Source organism: Babylonia areolata, chromosome 1 (genome assembly GCF_041734735.1).
Source record: "Babylonia areolata isolate BAREFJ2019XMU chromosome 1, ASM4173473v1, whole genome shotgun sequence".
NCBI classification, from domain to species: Eukaryota; Metazoa; Mollusca; class Gastropoda; order Neogastropoda; family Buccinidae; genus Babylonia; species Babylonia areolata.
The window spans coordinates 14,272,769-14,293,768 of NC_134876.1; the positions used below are offsets into that span (position 1 = coordinate 14,272,769).

General features: G+C 38.6%; 1 protein-coding gene across 1 annotated transcript; it reads right to left on the minus strand.

The window, feature by feature from the left end:
* Window positions 1-63: 63 nt before the first annotated feature.
* Window positions 64-18,595, minus strand: LOC143279852 (uncharacterized). The gene is made up of 4 exons (XM_076584097.1): window positions 17,899-18,595; window positions 11,372-12,111; window positions 9,690-9,911; window positions 64-8,953 (listed from the first exon to the last, which is right to left on the minus strand). The coding sequence occupies exons 1-4, from the start codon at window positions 17,978-17,980 to the stop codon at window positions 8,573-8,575; spliced, it is 1,425 nt and encodes a 474-aa protein (XP_076440212.1). The 5' UTR covers window positions 17,981-18,595; the 3' UTR covers window positions 64-8,572.
* Window positions 18,596-21,000: the final 2,405 nt, after the last annotated feature.

Below are 21,000 nucleotides of genomic sequence, written 5' to 3' on the forward strand. Positions count from 1 at the left end.
ACATGGAGTCTAAGTTAATATTATCATAAACATTTGAAATAAAACGAATAACAAGTGTGCTTTTAAAACAAATTTATTACTTTTAAAAGGTGCATCATCACCCATTGATAGGAAATTACCAAGCCATTAATTAAAGGATACATGACATTTAGACAGATAACAATCTCAATCTGAACTGTACAGCATCTGTTTGGAAATGTATTCAGATGAGAGAAAACAGTTGATCACACAAAAGGGGGTAAAACTGAATAAAATAACGCTTAGGGTACATGTTTTACTGAATAAGCAACCCACCAATGTCTCTGTCCATAGTTATCAAACTGTATACAGATTCTCTGATTCATTCATTACACAACTGCATAGTTAGAATCTAAGGACCAATCTCTCAATGAAGTCATATTCATGATGGATAAGACAGGACAAACAGTATATTATGGAGAAAAAAATATTCATCATTTCATTGAATAAAACAGTGAATTGGACCAGACTAATCTGCTACTGAGTCAAAACACACTTGAGAGATTGCAATAAAAAAATTATTAAAAAAAAGTTCTTAAAAATTGTTACAACCTACATTTCCAAACAGTTTGCCAGATTTTATATATAAAAAAAATTAAATAAAAAGAATGTTTTGATACTGACATTTTGATTTTTGATGTGATCAAACAAAATTCACATTTGTTATCTTACTCTTTGATTCTCCATGGACTCAAGAAATTAGCAACACATTCTTCAGTATAATGTACTGAACAACAACTGATAATAAGTAAGAAGCACTTGTCATAGCTATGTACATTTGAAAGAAGGAAACAAAAGTGTGGATTAAAAATAATTTAAAAAAACATTAGAACAGAGACTGAGAATAGTGAGATAAAACAAGTGAAATGCATAGTTGACATCTCAGTTCAGATCAATAATTGAAATAATGTGTCTGCGGAATCAACAGATCTGGAGTATTCCAGTTCAGCATATGTCATCATGTGGCTTGTTTTTGTTAACCAGGACAGAATGATACATTCAACTGTTTTCACTGCACACACAAACGGATATGAACACCACAACTCCACATCAACATGTCTGGAAATTGAGCAGATGCACGAAAAAACCCAAAAAATCCCAGTGATCTAATTATCAGACCAATCTCCATTCTCAGAAACACTAATACTGATCTTTCTCTGATTAATTTAAATACTAGCTGGATCAACCATTTAACATGGACGATTAACACACAACTGAACTTGTTCAAACACTGATAAAGGGCCCCAGCCCACATTGAAGGTTTCAGCCATTTCATTTATGATCTCGACCTGGTACCAAAGTAATTTTTTTTTAAATATAAAAAAAAATACCACAATGGCAAACAACACAGCACAATGTGCAGCCAGTGTCTGTGCCAGTGTTATTTTATCACTTGTACCAATGCATCAGTTTACAGCAGTTCACTGTGTACATTTGTCTCAAGAATATCTAAGGTAAACTTTCTGGAAAACGTATAAGTAAATGAACTAGGACAGCAGGAAAACAGTGACAGAAAAAAAGTTATGAAAAGCATGACAGAAAAAAAGTTATGAAAAGCAGGAACGGCAGTAGAAAAAAGAAAACCTTCTGCCGAGTTATCAGTGTCTGTGACTGAGATGCCTGGTCAGCACATTGGGTTCAGGCATCTGTTACTACTTCTTAGTAGATGATGTGTGACAACATACATGCATGGATCAGTGCACATACTGATGCCTCTCAAACTGAAAATGAAAGATGACCTTTGGAGGCTGAACAGTAATAAACTGCAAAATGTTTCTGAATAATATGCTGATATCGGTCTATAAGCACAATTGCGTAAAATTCTCAATAAAAACAGATGTCAACAAACATTAGTGAGGATGAAAGGACATGGTGCAATCTAGCCCTCGACATATATCATGGGTTGAAAAAGGTTCAGAAACAAATTCCTGGGCTTGTTAGTCCTTTGCTACAAGAGTTAAATTGAACTTGTTATTTCTATGCAACAGGAGTTATACTGAGCTTTAAGGTCTTTGCTAGGCATTATACTGAGCTTCTATGCTACAGGAGCTATCCAAGATAATAAGTTCTTTGCTACAGGAGTTATAATGAACCTGCTTGTTCTTGCTGCTGGAGCTAGACTTTTTCAATTCAGTGAGATAATAATAATTCATGTAGTACTTAATCAAATGATTCTGCTCAAAGCACTTTACAATAGAAAGTATCAATAAAATTACCACCCATCAAAACATGCAGGTTGGTCCATGTAATGAAGCAACTCCCCCCCTCCCTCTTTCATACATACAAACATAAGTGTCTTCACACACACAATCATCATAATCCATATATAGATCCCCACTCCACACCCACCCCAACCGCACTACACTGTAAAAATCAACGTGCGAAACACATTCAAGCACCAAAATGACAACTTCCATATGCACAGCACCACAGAAACATCAAAACAAATACCAACAATAATCTACACACGTGTGACACACACAAAAACATCATGCACATCCCTAACACATACCAATTTTACATCCCAACACCAACATCACAGCACCCATAACCATACCACAACACCCAAAAATTTGTCCCTCCCTCCCTACGTCCCATCCACACAACACCCCAACACCACATACTGAAAACAGAAACAAGCATACACCCACACTGTCACAGGCATCAGATCAATCAAAGGCAGCCTGAAACAGGCAAGTCCAACATCAGTCCTGAAGCTGGAAATGGACTGGGGGTGTCCCAACCCTCACAGCAATGAGTTCAACCGTAAGGGGACAGTGAAAACTAAGGATCTTTGACTGAAGGACTTGGTCACGACAGAGAGAACATGACCTGAGGTTCTACCAGGATAACCTATGAGATATATCTTCATAAACAAAGGTCTGCAAATCTTATTCCCTTGTTTTAATCCACAGGTGAAAAAAACAACAACCTGTGTTTGTTTTAATCTAGAAAGTCCTGGAAAGCATGCTGCTTCTGTGAAAATTGTCAGTCCATTCTCACTAGCAAAGCTGGAGAAAAATGACAATATTTGCACTGTTTTACTGTGTCTTTTTTTTACCCATGAAATGGGCAGGCACATACAATATAAGAAATCTGGTGAAGGTTAAACCGCTGATTCCAACTTGACTTTTGATTTTAATGTTCAGATATTGGACAAATCTAAAATGAGAAAAGTTCAGAGCAGGATGCTTGTTTTCTTCTATTTTGACGTACTGAGTACCATATAAAATGAAAAATGAACAAAATGTTTGATTTTGTCCTGCATAATGGCAAAAACAAATTATCATTCACCAGTCTAAGTCAATAATTACATAGACTCACTTTGTTTACACTTGTGAGCCAAAGAAACTGAGAAACAAACAAAAATAAGTTATAATAAATAAATAAAGATGAATAGATCATCCAATGCATAAAGAAAAAATCAAGCCTTTCAAATTATACTTGGCTAAAAAAAGACTTTTCAATTTACCACTTATATGCAGTCATGTTACTGATCATTATTCTTTATCGACAGAAAGTAAATGAAAAAGCAACGACAATTATTCAACATAGGTCAAACTGTAAAAAAAATATATGATAATTGTGATCATGAACAATTTGCGCAGAAAGTCAACTTTATTGTGGCAATGCATACATCCACTAAAACAGCTTAACAAGCACCATGAAGTCACAACAATTATCAAAGCATCATTCTTGCATTTGTTATAACAGTGAATATCAACAGCATATAACAAAGCATTTTTTTTTTCACCTTTAACCAATAGCTATTCAAGTAACAAAGCTGATCTTCACTGACTTCAGTATAGCATATACATGTCTATATTTATCAGTGTGTTTTTATTGGTATGGTTTCAGATGTTATGCAGGTTTTGACTTGATGCCAACCCTGGTATGGCTTCTGCGGTCAAGCTAGGCTGTAATCAGAAAGTAAAATTCATGCTCATCAAAACAAATGCATTGCTGACAGAATATGTATCAATACTGAGCATTGCAGTTCCTGATTTTTGAAACGTACAGCCTAATTTTGAAACAACAAAGTTCTTTATCCATATGCCCTTCCAAAGAAATGCAAAAACAAATCTATATTCAGTGACTCATGCAACACAGGCAAGACTACTGACATTATATGAGGGGAAAAAATGCTTTGAAAAGTTAAACAAAAATACACAGCTGTAAAAGCTGCATTCCAATTTTAACTGATTTTATGGCACTGAACGAAGGAGGATGAACAAAAATGATATGGAGCAAGTACACATTACTTATCTCCTCTGCAAGGGCACTGAACACCGCAAACTGCCATTTCTGTAACCTGAGCAATCAGTGAAGTTCGTCCCATATGTCTGGCAATATTTAGCAACCTGGCTGGACTCTCTCAACACAGAGAGTAAAATAAACACAAACCTATTGCAGAAAATAAAGAGATGGAGAGAGAGAGAACATACTGTACGACTGAGAAATCTGGAGTGACACAAAACCAGCTGTATCATGTGTATATAACAAGACACAGTGAAAGTGTGAGAAAGTATTGACACACAGCCTGATGCCTCACATGACTTGGAAACTGTGGAACTCCACAACAGAGAAGTTGGGAAAAAGTAACCATGCTCATAAGTCCTCCAACCTGCATGCAACTTGCTTGTTGCCTGAGAGAGATTCCATTCAATTTGCCAAGTCTGACCTAAATGAGGAGTACTGTGTGCCTGTGACAACAACCCACCAAGCTACATCCTTTAAGTGGTGGGTGGACAGATGTGAGAGATCGAAAACACTTCCGTCCCCATAGGATTCATTTCTGCATAAACAAAAAAGAAAAAAGTCAAAACATTAAGTTTATGTGTGCTATTAAGAAACAGGATGTCTGCAACCCATAACCAAATGATATCCAAATAAATAGGAGCAATGTTAAATATATTGTCCAGGTTTCATCTGATAACCCACAACCAAAACACATCCAAATAATCAGATTTACAGTATGTTGTCCAGGTTTTTTTCAAATAATCTCAAGCGGAAACACATGATAACAAACACACAGATTAAAATTGAATTATTAGAATTCAAGGTCTCATGTTCACTCTTCCTCATGCATTCTCCAACACTCGCTCCCTCATTAACACACACACACATACACACACACACACACACACACACACGCACACACTCACACACACACACACACACACACAATTCCAAGCATTCATGCTTAGGCTCAGAGTCTAATACTCCACTGAAACAAAGCAGATTTTAAGTAAAATCAAGGTACATAAGAGGGATTAGTCTTACTCATTTGATTTTTTTTATTTTTTAATAAATATACATAATAGCATTATCTCTTACAGATGTGGAATAGCTGGTGTGATCCATAACAGATGTCATAAGTTAAAAAAGCAAACAAATCGCAGCTGCAGAGATGAGATTCAAATGCTGAACATCCAGTCATCTCCACAGTTCTATGCAGTCAGCTACAACAGGTGTCCAATACAGAAACACAGACAAGAGACTTGTTCATCACATGCCTGATTTACAGGCTCTTAAGCTGACAAAAACAAGGGCAACAGAGCACTCTTCTGGGAGTTCATGCATAAAAGATTTTCCTGAGATCAAATTCTCAAACATCACATAAAAAGAAGAAACAACAAATGAAAGGCCTAAGGCACATGGCATAAAATCAAGCGAATGACATATTGCAGGTGTGTGCAATGCGTATCATTCCATTCTCTGCCAGATTCTAAAGAAAGACAGGTGACTTCAGCACAGCCTGATATTGTGCAAAAAAACAAAACAAAAACAAAACAAAAAAGCAGCAATTTTCTTCATTATTATGTCTCACCATTTTTCATTTGAATCTTATTTTCTATTTTCCTTCCACCCTCACCCCCATGCATTCCAGAGTCACATTTCAATAACTACAAAACAAAAAGGATGCAAACTGATAAACTTGGTGTTTCTCTGTGGAGGGGATAGAATGCAATGTGTCTGGGGGTGGGTATATAAATATGTGCACCTGAATGAGCAGCCGCTGAAGACATTCACATTCTTCCTCCTCAACAGTTGTCCATTAGACTCTTGTCTCAAGATACACACCAAATAGAATTTAAAATGTAACTTATTTAAATGATCTAATTTTCCAACATACATTCACTGTCTACTCCACGGGGTAGAGAATTTATGAGGGGCAGAGAATTTATGATCTCTTCCTTTTTTTTCCATTTTTGTGGTGTGCCAAAATTTTAAGCAACCAGTTAAGAAAACCATAACTGATACAAAAGACTATAATATCTCAAAAGTTATTTCAGAAAAAATCAATGATTAATAAACAACATATACAAAACATAGGTAAACAACCATTCTGGCACCAAGACACCAACACTGCAAAAAATGTTAATACAATTTTAAAAAGACTGAAGATGGGGAAGGCATGGGAGGAGGTGGAACAGCAGAAATATCAAACCACACACTGGCAACAGCACTGGTTCACTGAATCGTCTCCAACAGACTGCCATTTGTTACGCCAGATAAGAAAAATTCCACATGGGGAAAGAGACCCATCAGATGTCACAGCAATGCCAGAGACTGCCCCAGCACTCCCTTCAATACTACTAACAACAGGAGGCAGACACTGCAGAAATGGCTCTCCAAGTTTGAAGAGACACTAGCCCAACAGTGGAAGTGAAACAGTAATGAAGGAAGGCCCAGAGTCTGACAGACAAACCAGCATCAGACTTCATCTGTGTGGGAGAGACTGCCTGTCAAGCCACAACTGGCGCTGCACCACAAACATCACCCAAAGCACAACTCCACAGTCTCCCAAGACTGACAGATGCATACTAGTACATTTGTGGAGTTCCATTAGAGAAAACCACAACACAGAGACCCTCCTCCTTCCCCAATCCACGACCTCCCCCAAAAAGAGTGACACCAAAAACTGGGGTGAAGAAAGCTGCAAAAAGGAAAACAGGAAAACAACAACTGATCTTTTTTGGGTTTGCGTCTGGGGGTCCCAAACTTTACAAAGGGAGGTTAAACTGTATGCCCAAAAAGAGCAGGATACATCTACTATGTCATAATTATTCATAAACCGCTGTTGGACTGATGTGTACCAACACAGGGAAATTGTTGTGTATAACAATGCATAACCACCTTCACCTGGACCTGACTCTCCCACAAGCTGGCCAAAGTTTTACACTGCACAACATAACAGTAACAAGTGCTGGCCAACAACCTTTATGCAATTATGAAAAGTCACTTTGCAAAGATGCTCAAGAGAAAATATAAAATACGGTATAAAGATTGAGAGAACAATAAAGAATAAAACTCCTCCAGGGCAGCAGTTAGTCCAGTCAATCCTCAGTCTGCACTGCCAGATATAACCAAGTTTCATTTTCTGCATGAGATTCAGCGTAGCAATGGCAGTGACAGAATCTCCACATAACCTAACAGGGGGACACAATCAATGATACTGTAATGTTCCCATCTCCACGATATCACAACCCAACACCATGACTTCACTCCAGAAAAAACATAAAAACCTACCAGTAAAGGGTGACACCAGAAACTGGAACAAAGCAATACAGAAAAACATGCTGCAAAAACAGGAAATGCGACTTGTTATAAGCATTCAAGTTTAAAGAAATGATCATTTTCATTTTGTTTTGAAATTCCATGCCCATTAGCGCCACCTTCATCAAAACTGGTCCAAAAATATAAGTGAGCAGATATCATCTGTGCCATGATATGGACTTCAGAGCAAAGGCACTTAAAACTATATGTTATGAAATTACTTCATAACACAACAGGCCTGAAGCTTTATTAGTCAGTTGAAGGACTTCATTTGCAGAAACACATGACCCAACCACCATTGTGATTTAGAACCAGAGTCAAAGCAATCAATCATTTTTAACAGATTGGAATTCCACATTCAAGAATGCCAGGTGTTGCAGAGGTAAAACAAACAACAACCAACAACAACACAGAGAGAAAAAACAACCAGCAAGCGTCAGCAGCTGGTGCCATGGACAGAAATATTCCTGTTGTGGCTGAGAACAATGACCCCATGACCAGTGTCAATGTGATCAATTAATGTTCAACATATATTCACATTTTCTATTGGTCCATGTCATACTGAATTTATTCCAGCGGTCTATGAGAATCTGTTGTCACACATACAGTTAAAAGGGCACACACAGCTATATAATATAGTTATATACACAGGATCACATGGTTCCTCTGTCTTAATCTTTTTTCTGCTAGTAAGAATAGAAAAAAACAAAAAAACAGACAATATGTAAAGAACTCCTATACCAGAGCAGGTCAACATCTATATATATAAAAATCTAAGTATACAATACCAAGCTAACACAAAGATGAAGAATCTGACTGCTTTGTTAGACAATAAGATTTAGAAAAAACAAGAACTGCTGAACCAGTCAGTTTCAAAATGTGGTGCAAACAAAACAGCACCATGGCTAAAGTTATTACTAAAACAAGTCCATCAAAACAAAATTCTGCATTTGCAAAGAAAGAGAAAACCCAGGTATCACAGAAAGATTGCCCATTACAGTTTGGAGGGAAAGAAGACCTTGACCTTTTCCTCCCCAGACGACCTGTCGAGAGCGACGGCGGTGCGGATGGCGCTCAGCATGTGGTTCAGGATGTGGAAGGGCACCAGCTTGTGAACCGGCAGGTACAACACATGGTCCACCAGGTACTTGGCTTCATGGGGGTACTGTCTGTTCACAGCCGGTACGTGATCCCCCCCTTCACACACTTCTTCCACGTCACAGTCTTCTCCCTTTTGAGGGCTGTTGTCTGATTGGACGTTGATAAGTGGGTCAGGGCTGCCATTGGCCGGCTCCACAATGTTGAGCTGTGTGGCCCCCCGATAGGCGTCCACTCCCAGCGCGTTCAGTAGGTACATCAGGTTGTCAGGGTTCTCCTGTCAACAGCAACAAACAGAAGGTTTGTTGTACCATGCCAACTGTCAGCCACTCTGATTCTGAAGTTGCTCATCTTCCCCTCATTCTCAACAACAAAGTTAACTTATTTTGTAATTGTCAGTAAAAGAAATAAGCAAACACACTCTTATTTCTTTGATGACCAGCTTTCCAGAGTACTGTAGCATGCTGTCAAGTAAATTTTTATGTGGTGATATTTCTAATGACCTTTAACAACAAAAAGCTCAGTATGATTTACTATATCATCCACTTTGATATTGTTTATGACTCTTAACACCAAAAAGCTCTGTATAAATTACTATCATATCCACTTTGATATTGTTAATGACTACATCATACCACAAGGTTCTGTGTAAATTACTGTATCATAAACTTTGATGTTGTTAATGACCCTTGATACTACAAATCTCTGTGTAATTATCTACTTTGAAAGTGTTGATGACTTTTAATACCAAAAAGCTCTGGGTAATTATCCACTCTAATATTGTAATTGACTTTTTTAATACCCAAAAGCTCTGTGTAACTATCCACTTTGATACTGTTAATGACTCTTAATACCAAAAAGCTCTGTGTAATTTATCCACTTTAATAGTTAATGACTCTTTAATTAATACCAAAAAGCTCTGTGTAATCATCCACTTCAATACACTTGACCACCCAATGACTCTTTCACTATCAAGGGAGTGAACACAAGGGAGCAAAGTGCAGGATACTCACGACCACCACAGGAAAGAGCCAGTAGTTGTTGATGCTGGCCTTAGTGCCCACGACTTCCATACTGGGAGGAAGCCTGGCAGCCATGTACTCCCCTTTCAGACGCTGCAGATAAAAGTCAGCAGGTGAGAAGGACTGTTGTCGCTTCAGCATGGTGGCCAAAAGGGCTGTGCACGGTCGTTCACGGATCTTGGCCATCATGTTGTTAGGGAATCCACGCAGGAGCTGCCCCAACACAACCAGCTAAGGTTCAGGCTTTTTTACACAGCAGCAGTATGATCAGAAAAATACTTGAAACTATCACTCTTCACTGATGGTATACACACTGAATTTATTTGATTTACATTTCATCCATATTTTCTCCTCTTCTGCTCCACTAATCAGCCCCACTACCCCCACTCCACTTTCCCTTTTACTACTAAACAGGACAAGCTGAAAAAACAAAAGACAGACAGATGGACAAAATGGTAACTTTGCATACATTCATATAAACATACAGGGTTCGTCACTAACGGGAGCGCTGAGCGGAACGCTCTGAAAAAACAAATTGCGCTCTGGAAAATTCCTTGACTCAGAGCGCTTGCGCTCTTCATTTTGAAAAGACATAAGCATACACTACTGTATCTAAATTGTTATTCCATTGTCCATCACAAACAAGAGTCAAAAGCGCGATCGTTTTGCATTTACCGAAGTTTGAAAGCCGTCTGTTTACGTTTTGTTAGTTCAACCGGAAGTAGGCCTAGTGAATCAGGGGAGGCTATGCAAAAGAGCGCTCTTCAGACTTGAAGAGTAGAAAAGTGGAGCACACGATCGATTTCGCGGCCGTGCAAAATCAAAATGCTGAAATATTTGATCCCAAAAAGGAAGGCTGACGGTTTTTAGTGTGCGCTCTTAGTTTTCAGTTTGCGCTCATCAAAATTCTGAAACTAGAGCGCAGGCGCTCATGTGAAAAAATGTTAATGACGAACCCTGACATACATTGAAACATACATGTATACATACCTGTCTCCCTCCCAACACACACTTACATTTACACACACACACACACACACACACACACACACACACACACACACACACATGTATACACATGTGCACACACACACATACAACTTTAAAACACACACACATACAAACTCACATGTATAAATGCACACATATGAATACACACATAGTCAAGCATACCACAAATACAGGAGTATATATACTGTTTGGATGGACAGTAAAACTTATTGCTAAGAGAAGAGTTTGGTTTTTGAGGCAGATTTGAGAGGTGGGGGAGTAAGAGTGTCGGTGGTTATTGAGGAGTCTATTCCATGTCATAGAGGCTTGTAAAAAAAACACAAAAAAACTGTTCCCATTGGTCTCAGTTCTGATGTGAGGTATCTAAGAAGTCGAGTAACAGAAGACGAATGGAGCTGGTAAGGCAAAGTATAGATATGTGGGAGTTCAGACAGATACTCTGGTCCAGACCAACTGACAGCAGAAAATGTCAGAGTGGATAGCTTGTAGTCTATTCAATCAGAAACAGGCAACCAGTGGAGAGACTGAAGGAGAGGAGAAACTTGGTTCAGATTTATTATATATATTTTTAGATTTTATATCAAAAGTCATGTTCACCATTGTACCATTATAGCATGACCTATGTTTAACTTGCACACCAACAATATATCACGATACTGTACCTTCACAGCCTTATCTTTGTAGTCGTTGATCCCAAGCAGCTGCAGAATCTGAATCCCATTCTTAATGAACGTTGGGGAATTGAGGGCAAAGTACATGGTCATGTATTTCAATACTTTCTTCAAGTACTCTGCCTGACTCTGGATACGGTAAGTGTCCTGCAGTGTCACCATTTTTCTGTACAGCTGTGGCTTCACCTTAGCAATGGCACCACCAAACGAGGTGTAGAACTTGATCACACCAAAACTGAACAGCGCAAGGTCCGTCTCTGGGTGACTCAGCTGATCAAAGCCACAGAAGGCTTCTGCACAGTCTTCCACTACGTACAAATTCCGTTTCTTGGCAAACTCAATGACCTCATCCATGGGAGACCACTTCCCAAAGAGATGAGCAATGATGATGGCGACAGTGCGTGGAGACACCAGCTGTGAGAGAAGTTCCACTTTAGGGGCTGCCGTATCAATGCTGATGTCTAAGGGCACAATGCGCAGTTTGTGGTGCTTCACGATACGCACCACGTCCGGAATGTTCATGGCCGACATGATGATCTCTGACCCAGGCGGGAAGTCCATGACCTTGAAGAAGAGGTCAAGCCCAGATCGGACAGAGAGCAAGGGCAGGACGGGGTTGTGGTTTGATGTTGTGGTCCACATGTCCTGCAGTTCCTGGGTCAGCTGATTCCGATCATGGTTGGTGCGCACACACTGCAGGGCTGCACTGCTCAGGTCTTTGAAGCCTGCATCTGTGGACACAGATTGGACAGTAAATTGTTTGAAAGAAATGACAAAAACATGTTTCTAACAAAGTCTGACCTGACAAAAAAAAAAGCAAACTTGTAAGAACTAAAACTATATATAAAAAAGGCAACAAAAACAATGATACAAAACAATGTAAAACAGTGTAAGCACACACACACACACACACACACACACACACACACACACACACACACACACACACACACACACTCACACACACAAACACATCAATAATAACTGTAGGCTCACTCAGTCACTGCTGATGGCTATCACGTGCACTACATCTGACATTACTCTTTTCTTTCTGACATATCTCAGAAGCACACATGCTAATTATATTACTATCATCTCCTCACAAATTTGGCTTATTGATGCATGTATATGTGTATTCAAATATATTCATGTGCACAATATTCCTTTTACCTCTTTAGTTTGTACTCTGTTCAGTTTATGAGAAGAAAAGAGCAGTGAACAGGTATCAGAGATTAAATTACAATGTTTATAACGACAGGGAAGTATAAAACATTTAACCTTCATTTGAAGTACATAATAACATGTAGACTAGTGCTTTTAAGGCTGCTGAGTCACTCATACTGAGTCACTCCCCTTTCCTTGCTTTTTCTCATTTAAGAATTATTTGGCAAAATCATTTCTGACAATAACCGATTACTAACAATACACGCATTCACTAATACACGGTGACAGAGTACTGAGAAAAACTGACTGACTGAGGCAAGGATACAGACTATATAGTGGATATGAACTTGTGTGTGTGTGTGTGTGTGTGTGTGTGTGTGTGTGTGTGTGTGTGTGTGTGTGTGTGCTGGCATGATTACAACAATAAAACAGAGACCTACTTTGTGAGGATGGGCTGTTTTCAAAGTTTGCCTTCAAATGATTAACTATGTTTCATGAGTTATGGCTTTTAGTTTAACACTTCATTCTAAAAACTATATATATACACAAGTTCTGGTAATGGAGATAAGACTTTTTTTCAACAAACAAATTTTTAAACAAGTGAATTTTTCAATCAATAAAAACTAAAATCAAACTCAAAGATACATAATTTTGTTTTATAATGTTCACAACATGTTTATATGGAAAATGCTAAATGTGTCTGCTGGTTTCCCAAATATATCAAAATGAATCTGTAACTAAATAATTGCATCATCAAAACTGACTGTCTTGAAATATCAAATAAATAAATAAATGATTAAATAAATAAATAATAACTTGTTTGACAGCAAACACTTTACTCTCAGAATAAAAGACATCACCTATCCATCAAAGTGTCAATGATCATGATTTGATTCTGTCCTCCAGCATGTGACTCTATTCACATGGACTCTATGATCTTTTGGCACGTGCTTTGTAATTTGTGACAGGATTTCTTCCACTATAGCCTGCAGCATATGGTTTGACAACTCGAGAGCTGTCAAAATAATTCACACAATCACAGCCAATTCATTAATCTGCATGACAGATTCCCAATCAATTATCCCCTCTTCCACTGCTCTGAACACTGTATCATCCTCATGATCCTGGTCACATCATCCCTGCTATCCATTTGGACTTTCATAATAATTATAATAATAATAATAATAATAAAATACATCCTCAAGATTCAGAACTGACAAATGACAGCTCACCTATATACATTATTTCTCGGTTCAACTTTCAAATTCTCCAGTGTAATTTGTATGCTTTTCCATCAGTCACGAGCTCTAATGACTAATGTTTATTCATCATGGACATTTAACCATAACTTTGTACCTCACGGGACCGGTAAAATTGCTTTTCTGTTTGTAGTACAGTATAAAATACCCACTACTTTCAACACAGATCAGCATTTCTGAGACCTTTACATCGTGGATAGACACAAGAGTAATATACAGTGATAGATAGATTGACACATGACAGAGATAGATTGTCCACGTGCATATCTGAGGATATGTGTATGTCATGTCCCTTCCCCTGAACGTTTTGTGAACTCTGAGCGAGTTCAGAAGTCATCTGGTCGGGAGAGAAAGATTTCTCTGGGCTTTTGATGCCAAGCTCTGTCAAGAGACGGATCACCGTAAGAGTGTTGGGTGTCGTCTTACAGAAGTAGTGGGGTGTGTTCGTTGTCACCCCCTTTCTGTGTGTGTGGGTCTGTGTTTCACCCTGGCCGCGGTGTGCCCATTTACCTGGTGACAGATGAGGGAGTCTGTGTTTGTCTGTGTAATATTAATGTAGTGATGTGAATTGTGATATTGGTTGACATTTAAGTGAGGTTTAGGTTACTTGCAAGGTCGGGGTGATGTTTTTTTCTTAGTGAAAATCTTTTAAATCCAGCACTCTTTTATCTCTAAATATTTGGGGGGAATTAGTAAAGTTGTTGTGTTTAGGTGTATCATTTTGCCATAATTATATTCAGCTCGGATTGTTTCAGGTCTGTAATGATTGTCTAATTGCAGTATGTAAATTTTCCCAAACATTTTTGGTGGGGATGTACTCTTTTGCAACTAGTAAAAAAGAACATAGTCTACAGAGCCAGCGAGGTGTTACAGGTTTTCCTGTTTCCCTCCCTTCCGTGCCACTGCCTTCGACGGGTCTCCGGGACAAGTCTGGAATGGTCCTCGTCCGCCTTCTAACGTGTCACCCCGAAACTCCCTCACTCCCGTTCCCATTCCCGCTCCCACTTTCCCACTGTCCCTCTTGCCTGACCAGCTTCAGCCAGCAAACTACCAACGTGGTCCGTCTTTGGCTGTCAGCAAATGTCTGAACTCTGGCAGTGTGTTTTAGCAGAACTGGCGCTGCAGTTGTCTGCAAATTGTATTGTGCTGTAGTTAGACAGAGGTTATTTGTGTGTGTGTGTGTGTGAGTAATGCTTGGGTTTGTGGCGTTCATTTATTTATGTATGTTTGCATGACCATAGAAAAACGAGCTGAACTTTTCTGTGTCTCCGTGTTGTGTTGTCAGGACGTTAGCTAGTCTGGGAAGGGGCGGGGGTTCATGGGCAACCCCTTACGGGTTGTGACATAAATAAATAGATAGATTCAGTTTCAGTAGCTCAAGGAGGCGTCACTGCGTTCGGACAAATCCATATACGCTACACCACATCTGCCAAGCAAGATAGAGAGAAAGAGAAAGAGAGAGACAGAGACAGAGACAGTCAGATGGGAAAAGGGATGGGGATAATCAACAGAGACAGAAACAGACCCAAAGAAAAGAGAAAAGAATATCTCATTATACAAAATGCTGATGGTAAGAGGAAGAATGCAGCAGCAATGCCCAAAACCCCCGACAGTTTCCATGCCCTAACTGCAGATGCCCATACAGATCCATACCCACATGTGAGTCACCACAAAATGAGAATGAAAAGTGCATAGATATCATCATCAGACATAACAGACTACCAAGAAGAAAGAATGGCAATAAATAATGACTGACATCCAGTAAATGCTTGAATCATCATCATCGACATGATTGTAAGATCTCAATTAACATACACAGTGCTCAAGGAAAATAGCATTTAAAACCACTATGGCACACACACACACACACACACACACACACACACACTTAAAAATAAAATACAGAACACCATGACTTTGGCACAAGCTGTTGCAAACAGGAAAACATTAAATGATACTTTGTGTATTAATCTGTGTTCAGCACAAATTATTTAATAACAGTCAACTGTCAAGATTATAGGATCAACAGTTCTGATCATGTCTGATTACTTTTAGTTTTATGGAGTTCAACACTTCAATAAATTGAATAATGATGTATGCTTGGCTTTTAAAAAAAATTTTTATTTTTTATTTTTTATTTGTTTTAATATATAAGTTGTGTGACGAGATGTGAAAGGCTTGATTAGTGTCATTCTCCGGACTGATTCTATATCTGGCAGTTCCCATGGATTGCTGGATATGACTTTTATGAGGTAACCAGTTCTGATTTTGATCTTTTCCATAATGAATGTAAGCATGACAAATGAAATTTCAAGAGCAAAAATATAAACTTCAGACATGTATCTAAAAAAAGACAAATAAGAGGATGAGATCTGCCATTTTCAATGGCAGGTAACTACCCGTACTTTCATGTCCCCAGAATTCATCACTGTAACGATTTTATGAATCATATTATTTTTTATACATGTACTTTATCCATTGTCACTGACAGAGACATGCTGCTTCTTTTTTCAGTATTTTACCAACATCAAGTATTTGATTACAATCACTGCATAGTTATATGTTAGTGCTGCCGGCAGTTAATCAAAGTTTGTCAGTCATGACAGTATAACTGACAGTGGAGAGTATTATACACTGACAGTGGAGAGTACCTAATTGTAACTTGAAACATTGGCATTTCCCTATGACTGTATGAGTATGACTGCTTTCAAAGAGGTGTGACATAAACGAGACAAGATAATTTTTGTGATGATTTAACATAATGCACACAAATGGTCCAGTCTTTTATCATTAACATTCAAAAAGAACATGCAGAACTAAACAAGTAGAATTGTGGGGTGCTGCTGTTAGGAAGCAGTCAGTTAAATAGTTATCATATTTACATTATTTACATAAGTACCTAACAATTGCTCAGTTAGCTGTTACGAATATATATATATATATATATATATAGTTACATATTACCATATACACTAATACAGCAGGTTGTAACCCTCTGCCAGTGCTGACTCATTACTGAATGTTCTGAACTTTTTCCCCATGTTTAAAATGGAAATTTGGCAACCAGAGATCACAAGCCTGTTGAATCCCCAAAGTGCCAAAAATGGCTATAGTACATCACTTGCTTTGGCTGCAATCAAACACTGTCACATCCATATAGTTAAGGATCTAAAGAGAAGCAGCACTCATTCTGGGTTTTTTTTCTGAAACTGTTATACATGTATTTTGTCTTGTCATGCTTTTCCTATTACTTATCTTGTTTATTTCGGATTTCTGTCATCTGTCATCAAAATCATGCCACATTTAGTCACAGCAGCTTTTCATTTTTCCTCCTTGTTGGTGCTGGTCAAAAAGACTCTGAAGATTGTCATTTCTTTTGGTGCTGGTCAAAAAGACTCTGAAGATTGTCATTTCTTTTCACAAAAAAAGTTTTGTTTTCTTTAGTTAGCAACAATTTGTGGGCCTGAGACATCATTAGGAATAGAGTGTTTCCAGAGCTGAAAGGCATGAAAAATATAACCAATCAGCAGCTCCACATACAGCAACTGTGCCATTTCAATAACCCTTCAACTGCTGCTGACACGCGTGAAAGACCATGGTCTCAATGAGCCACTGAGCAGAGGCAGACAAGGTTGTCATTTACATATCAAGCACCATTTTTTCACATTATTACTTCTAGTTCTACTTTGGTCTACATTACTTTGGTCAGCTATTTGATTACATCTCATAAAATAATTTAATCTAAATTACTTTTAAACTGAATCGTCTGCCCTATTTTTTCCCTTAATTTTGTTTTTGTTGACTGTATCTTTACTACACAGCCTGCGTACAATGTAATGAAAAGAAACTACAAAATATATGCAGTCTGTTAATTCATACAGTTCTTACTATGTACAGTCACACTCACAGTGAAAGGAAATTGTGGCTTGATCAAGCACCTTTCACTTTTACACTTTACACCTTGGTTTGAGCTGCTTGACAAAACAAAAGAAAAAGTCTGAAATGAAGTTGTCAAATAGCTTGTGACAACTGACTAACAGATTCTGTAGAAGACACCACACACACACACACACTGTCGCAAATGATTGTACCTACCAATGAAAAGACACATATAGGGGATGATTGCACCAGACGTTTCCTCTGCCATTCTGTTTTCTTCAAGTTCAACCCTGTTCATAAATTGTTTTTCTTTTTCCTTTTTTTTTTCTTCTTCACAGTTCACCTACGGCTGTGAGCTTTGGAGAAGCATGTTGAAGCTGGCTTGTCGCGTAGCGCAGCAAATACATTCAATTGATAAGCAAATAAAGGCTGCATTGAAATTGCCGTGCCATGAAAAGAACTGTGCCAAAGGGCGAGTCGCCGTGTCCTAGGACGCCAAGTAGAAGGAACATCACTGCTTTCCTTTCTTTTCCATTTCCACAAGGTCGTGACTACATCAAGATTAATTTACTGTCACTCCTGTCACATGCAGTCTTCCGTGTGCTGTGACAAGCGGTGTGTGTTCTTTCGTTGCGAGCAAGTTTCCCTTGGCAAAGTGAATGTGGTTTCCGTGGGCCGACACCCACAACGGCACGCTCACTAATACGAAGACACAAGAAGACACTGGCTGTCGTCTGCTGTTTGGAGAAGCAATCAACCATGTCGGTAGCAATCATATGACTTATAAAAATTCATATTATTGAATACGTGAAGAGGGCTTCATATATACCAAGGCCTCTTTAGAAACGTCATGGCCCAGTTAGCGTGTAGCTCGCGGGGGTTGGCTGCATGTTGTGAAAACCTCCCGGCCAGACTGAACACAGACGTTTACGCTTCAGATATGCGCAAGTTATCTCTCTTATCGAAGGGAGATAAACCCAATGTCTCTGAAGTGAAAGCCCCAGTTCCCAGCAGGCCGCACGAGATATCGAATCTCTGCCAGACAGATATCCTCAACGAAACACGGCTGATTTTTTCTTCTTTTTTTTTTTTCTCCACCGTCATTTAATGTAACTTAAATATCCAAGATTGTTGTTGTCTTCAGTTTAACGTCTTTCCACTTGAAGTGATATTAGACGAAAAAAAAAAAAAAAAAAAAAAACCACCTTGGGGGTAGGGGCTGTGAGAGGGGGAGGGGTAAAAGTGTGTGTATGTGCGGAGGGTGAATAGGGAAAGACAACGCTAGGAAAAATGGAAATGTTATAAACGCCAACATCAAACAACTATAACATATATAACAAATGTCCTATAGGACAAATATCCAAGATATATTTCTAGATATATATACCTGAAATGCAGACGATCAAGAGGACGATTGAATTGACAGACACGAGTAGTGGTTTCATTTGAAGACATTTGACAAAGTTAAGATCATACATTGACTAAAAATCACTCCTGACAAAATGCTGAAATCATATTAATAGACTTTTGTGGACTACAGTAATAGTTACCGAAGGAAAAAAATCGTTCACTGATATAACTCCACAATAATAGCATTCGACAAAATGCTGAAATCATATTAATAGACTTTTGTGGACTACAGTAATAGTTACCGAAGGAAAAAAATCGTTCACTGATATAACTCCACAATAATAGCATTCATCCAATAGCTGAGCTTAGCATTCATTCAATATTCATTTGACTGATACTTATCTGGTCTAATGCATTCAAAACAATAAAACTATATATATATATATATATATATATATATATATATATATATATATATATATATATATTGGATCTTCTCAGTATAAAAGAAAACTTCTTAAACTAAAGAAACAGAAAGGTACTGCAGAATTGTGAACAAGACATCACTTTACAAAAACAGCTATCATGTAGACATTTAATTTATTTTTAAAAATCCAAATCAGTGGCCATACAGCTCATGTATGTAAAACAAAAATAGATGGTCAACACACAGTGGAAAAACGGTAAACAAAACACGGGCTTTCGCTGCTATTTCGAAGCACTGGTTATGAAGTGTGTGTGTGTGTGTGTGTGTGTGTGTGTGTGTGTGTGAGAGTGAGAGTGAGTGTGCGTGCGTGCGTGTGTGTATGTGTATGTGTCACGTGTGTGTGTGTGTATGTGTGTGTGTGTGTGTGTGTGTGTGTGTGTGTGTGTGTGTGTGTGTGTGTGTGAATTCTGTGTAAAGACATCAATAACCTTCAACAGTTTCGATGTAGGCCGGCTTACTCAGATAATCATCGTTCTCAGTCCATATGAATTTAGCCGGCAGTTGTCAACGTTACGTTTTCAATGTGTCGTATGATTTTCACATTAAAAAAAAAATGCAAGAACTGTTCTTTGAATCTGACTACTAATAAATTGTAATCATGCACAAATGCAACCCATGAGTGAAAGCAAGGCTCAAATCAGGATCGGGAAAGGGCCGCACACTAATGAGTGAAGACTGGGCTATGGCTGAAATGAATTCCCACATCAAATGACATAATTAACTCACTCAGTACGGCCAGTCCTCTCTTCTCCTCTACACAGACCCCTCGGATGTCCAGTGGGTGTCTGAATGACCCAACCTTTAGCTTCCGTCGTCAGAATTGTGGTATTCTTTGTCAACATTCACCTGTTCAGTGTAACAGCCTTCCGCTTGCAATATTTTGATGATGGTAATTGGGGTGAAACACTGTTAACGTCGTCTCTTTCGCCGTTCGTATGGAGAGAGTTAAAGCGTCGACGATAGCCTATAATATTATGTTTGTCAGCTAACTGCATGTATATTATCATAATGACACTTGCGGGTGTGACCAATGTACGAGGGCGTGTGATTATGGCGTGTTGTCCTGGCATACTGACGCTTTGTTTCGTCATTTGATAATAATAATAATAATAATAATAATCGTCACTATCATCATCATCATAAAAATCATGAGGGTCAACATCATGTGTGTGTGTGTGTGTGTGTGTGTGTGTGTGTGTGTGTGTGTGTGTAGTAGTAGTAGTAGTAGTAGTAGTAGTAGTGTGTGTGTGTGTGTGTGTGTGTGTGTGTGTGTGTGTGTGTGTGTGTGTGTGTGTGTGATCAATATTTCCAATAACGTTCAGTGCTCGATATGCACAAGAGAGAAGTGGGGGAGTGGGGGGGCGGGGGGGGGGGAGTGGGGAGAGAGACAGAAAGACTGAGAGAGACTTTGACACTTCGACATTCTGACCGACATTTTGACACTTTACTGTCATCTGCTTAAAAGCCCATGAAACGGGGGA

Bases quoted from the DNA above. Each gene is read 5' to 3' on its own strand.
- LOC143279852 (XM_076584097.1), bottom strand. From the start codon at position 17,980: ATGAACAGGGTTGAACTTGAAGAAAACAGAATGGCAGAGGAAACGTCT. The intron at 12,112-17,898 runs GTAGGTACAATC...CTGTGTCCACAG, and splicing joins CTATATGTGTCTTTTCATTG to ATGCAGGCTTCAAAGACCTG. The intron at 8,954-9,689 runs GTGAGTATCCTG...TGCTGTTGACAG, and splicing joins GGCTCTTTCCTGTGGTGGTC to GAGAACCCTGACAACCTGAT.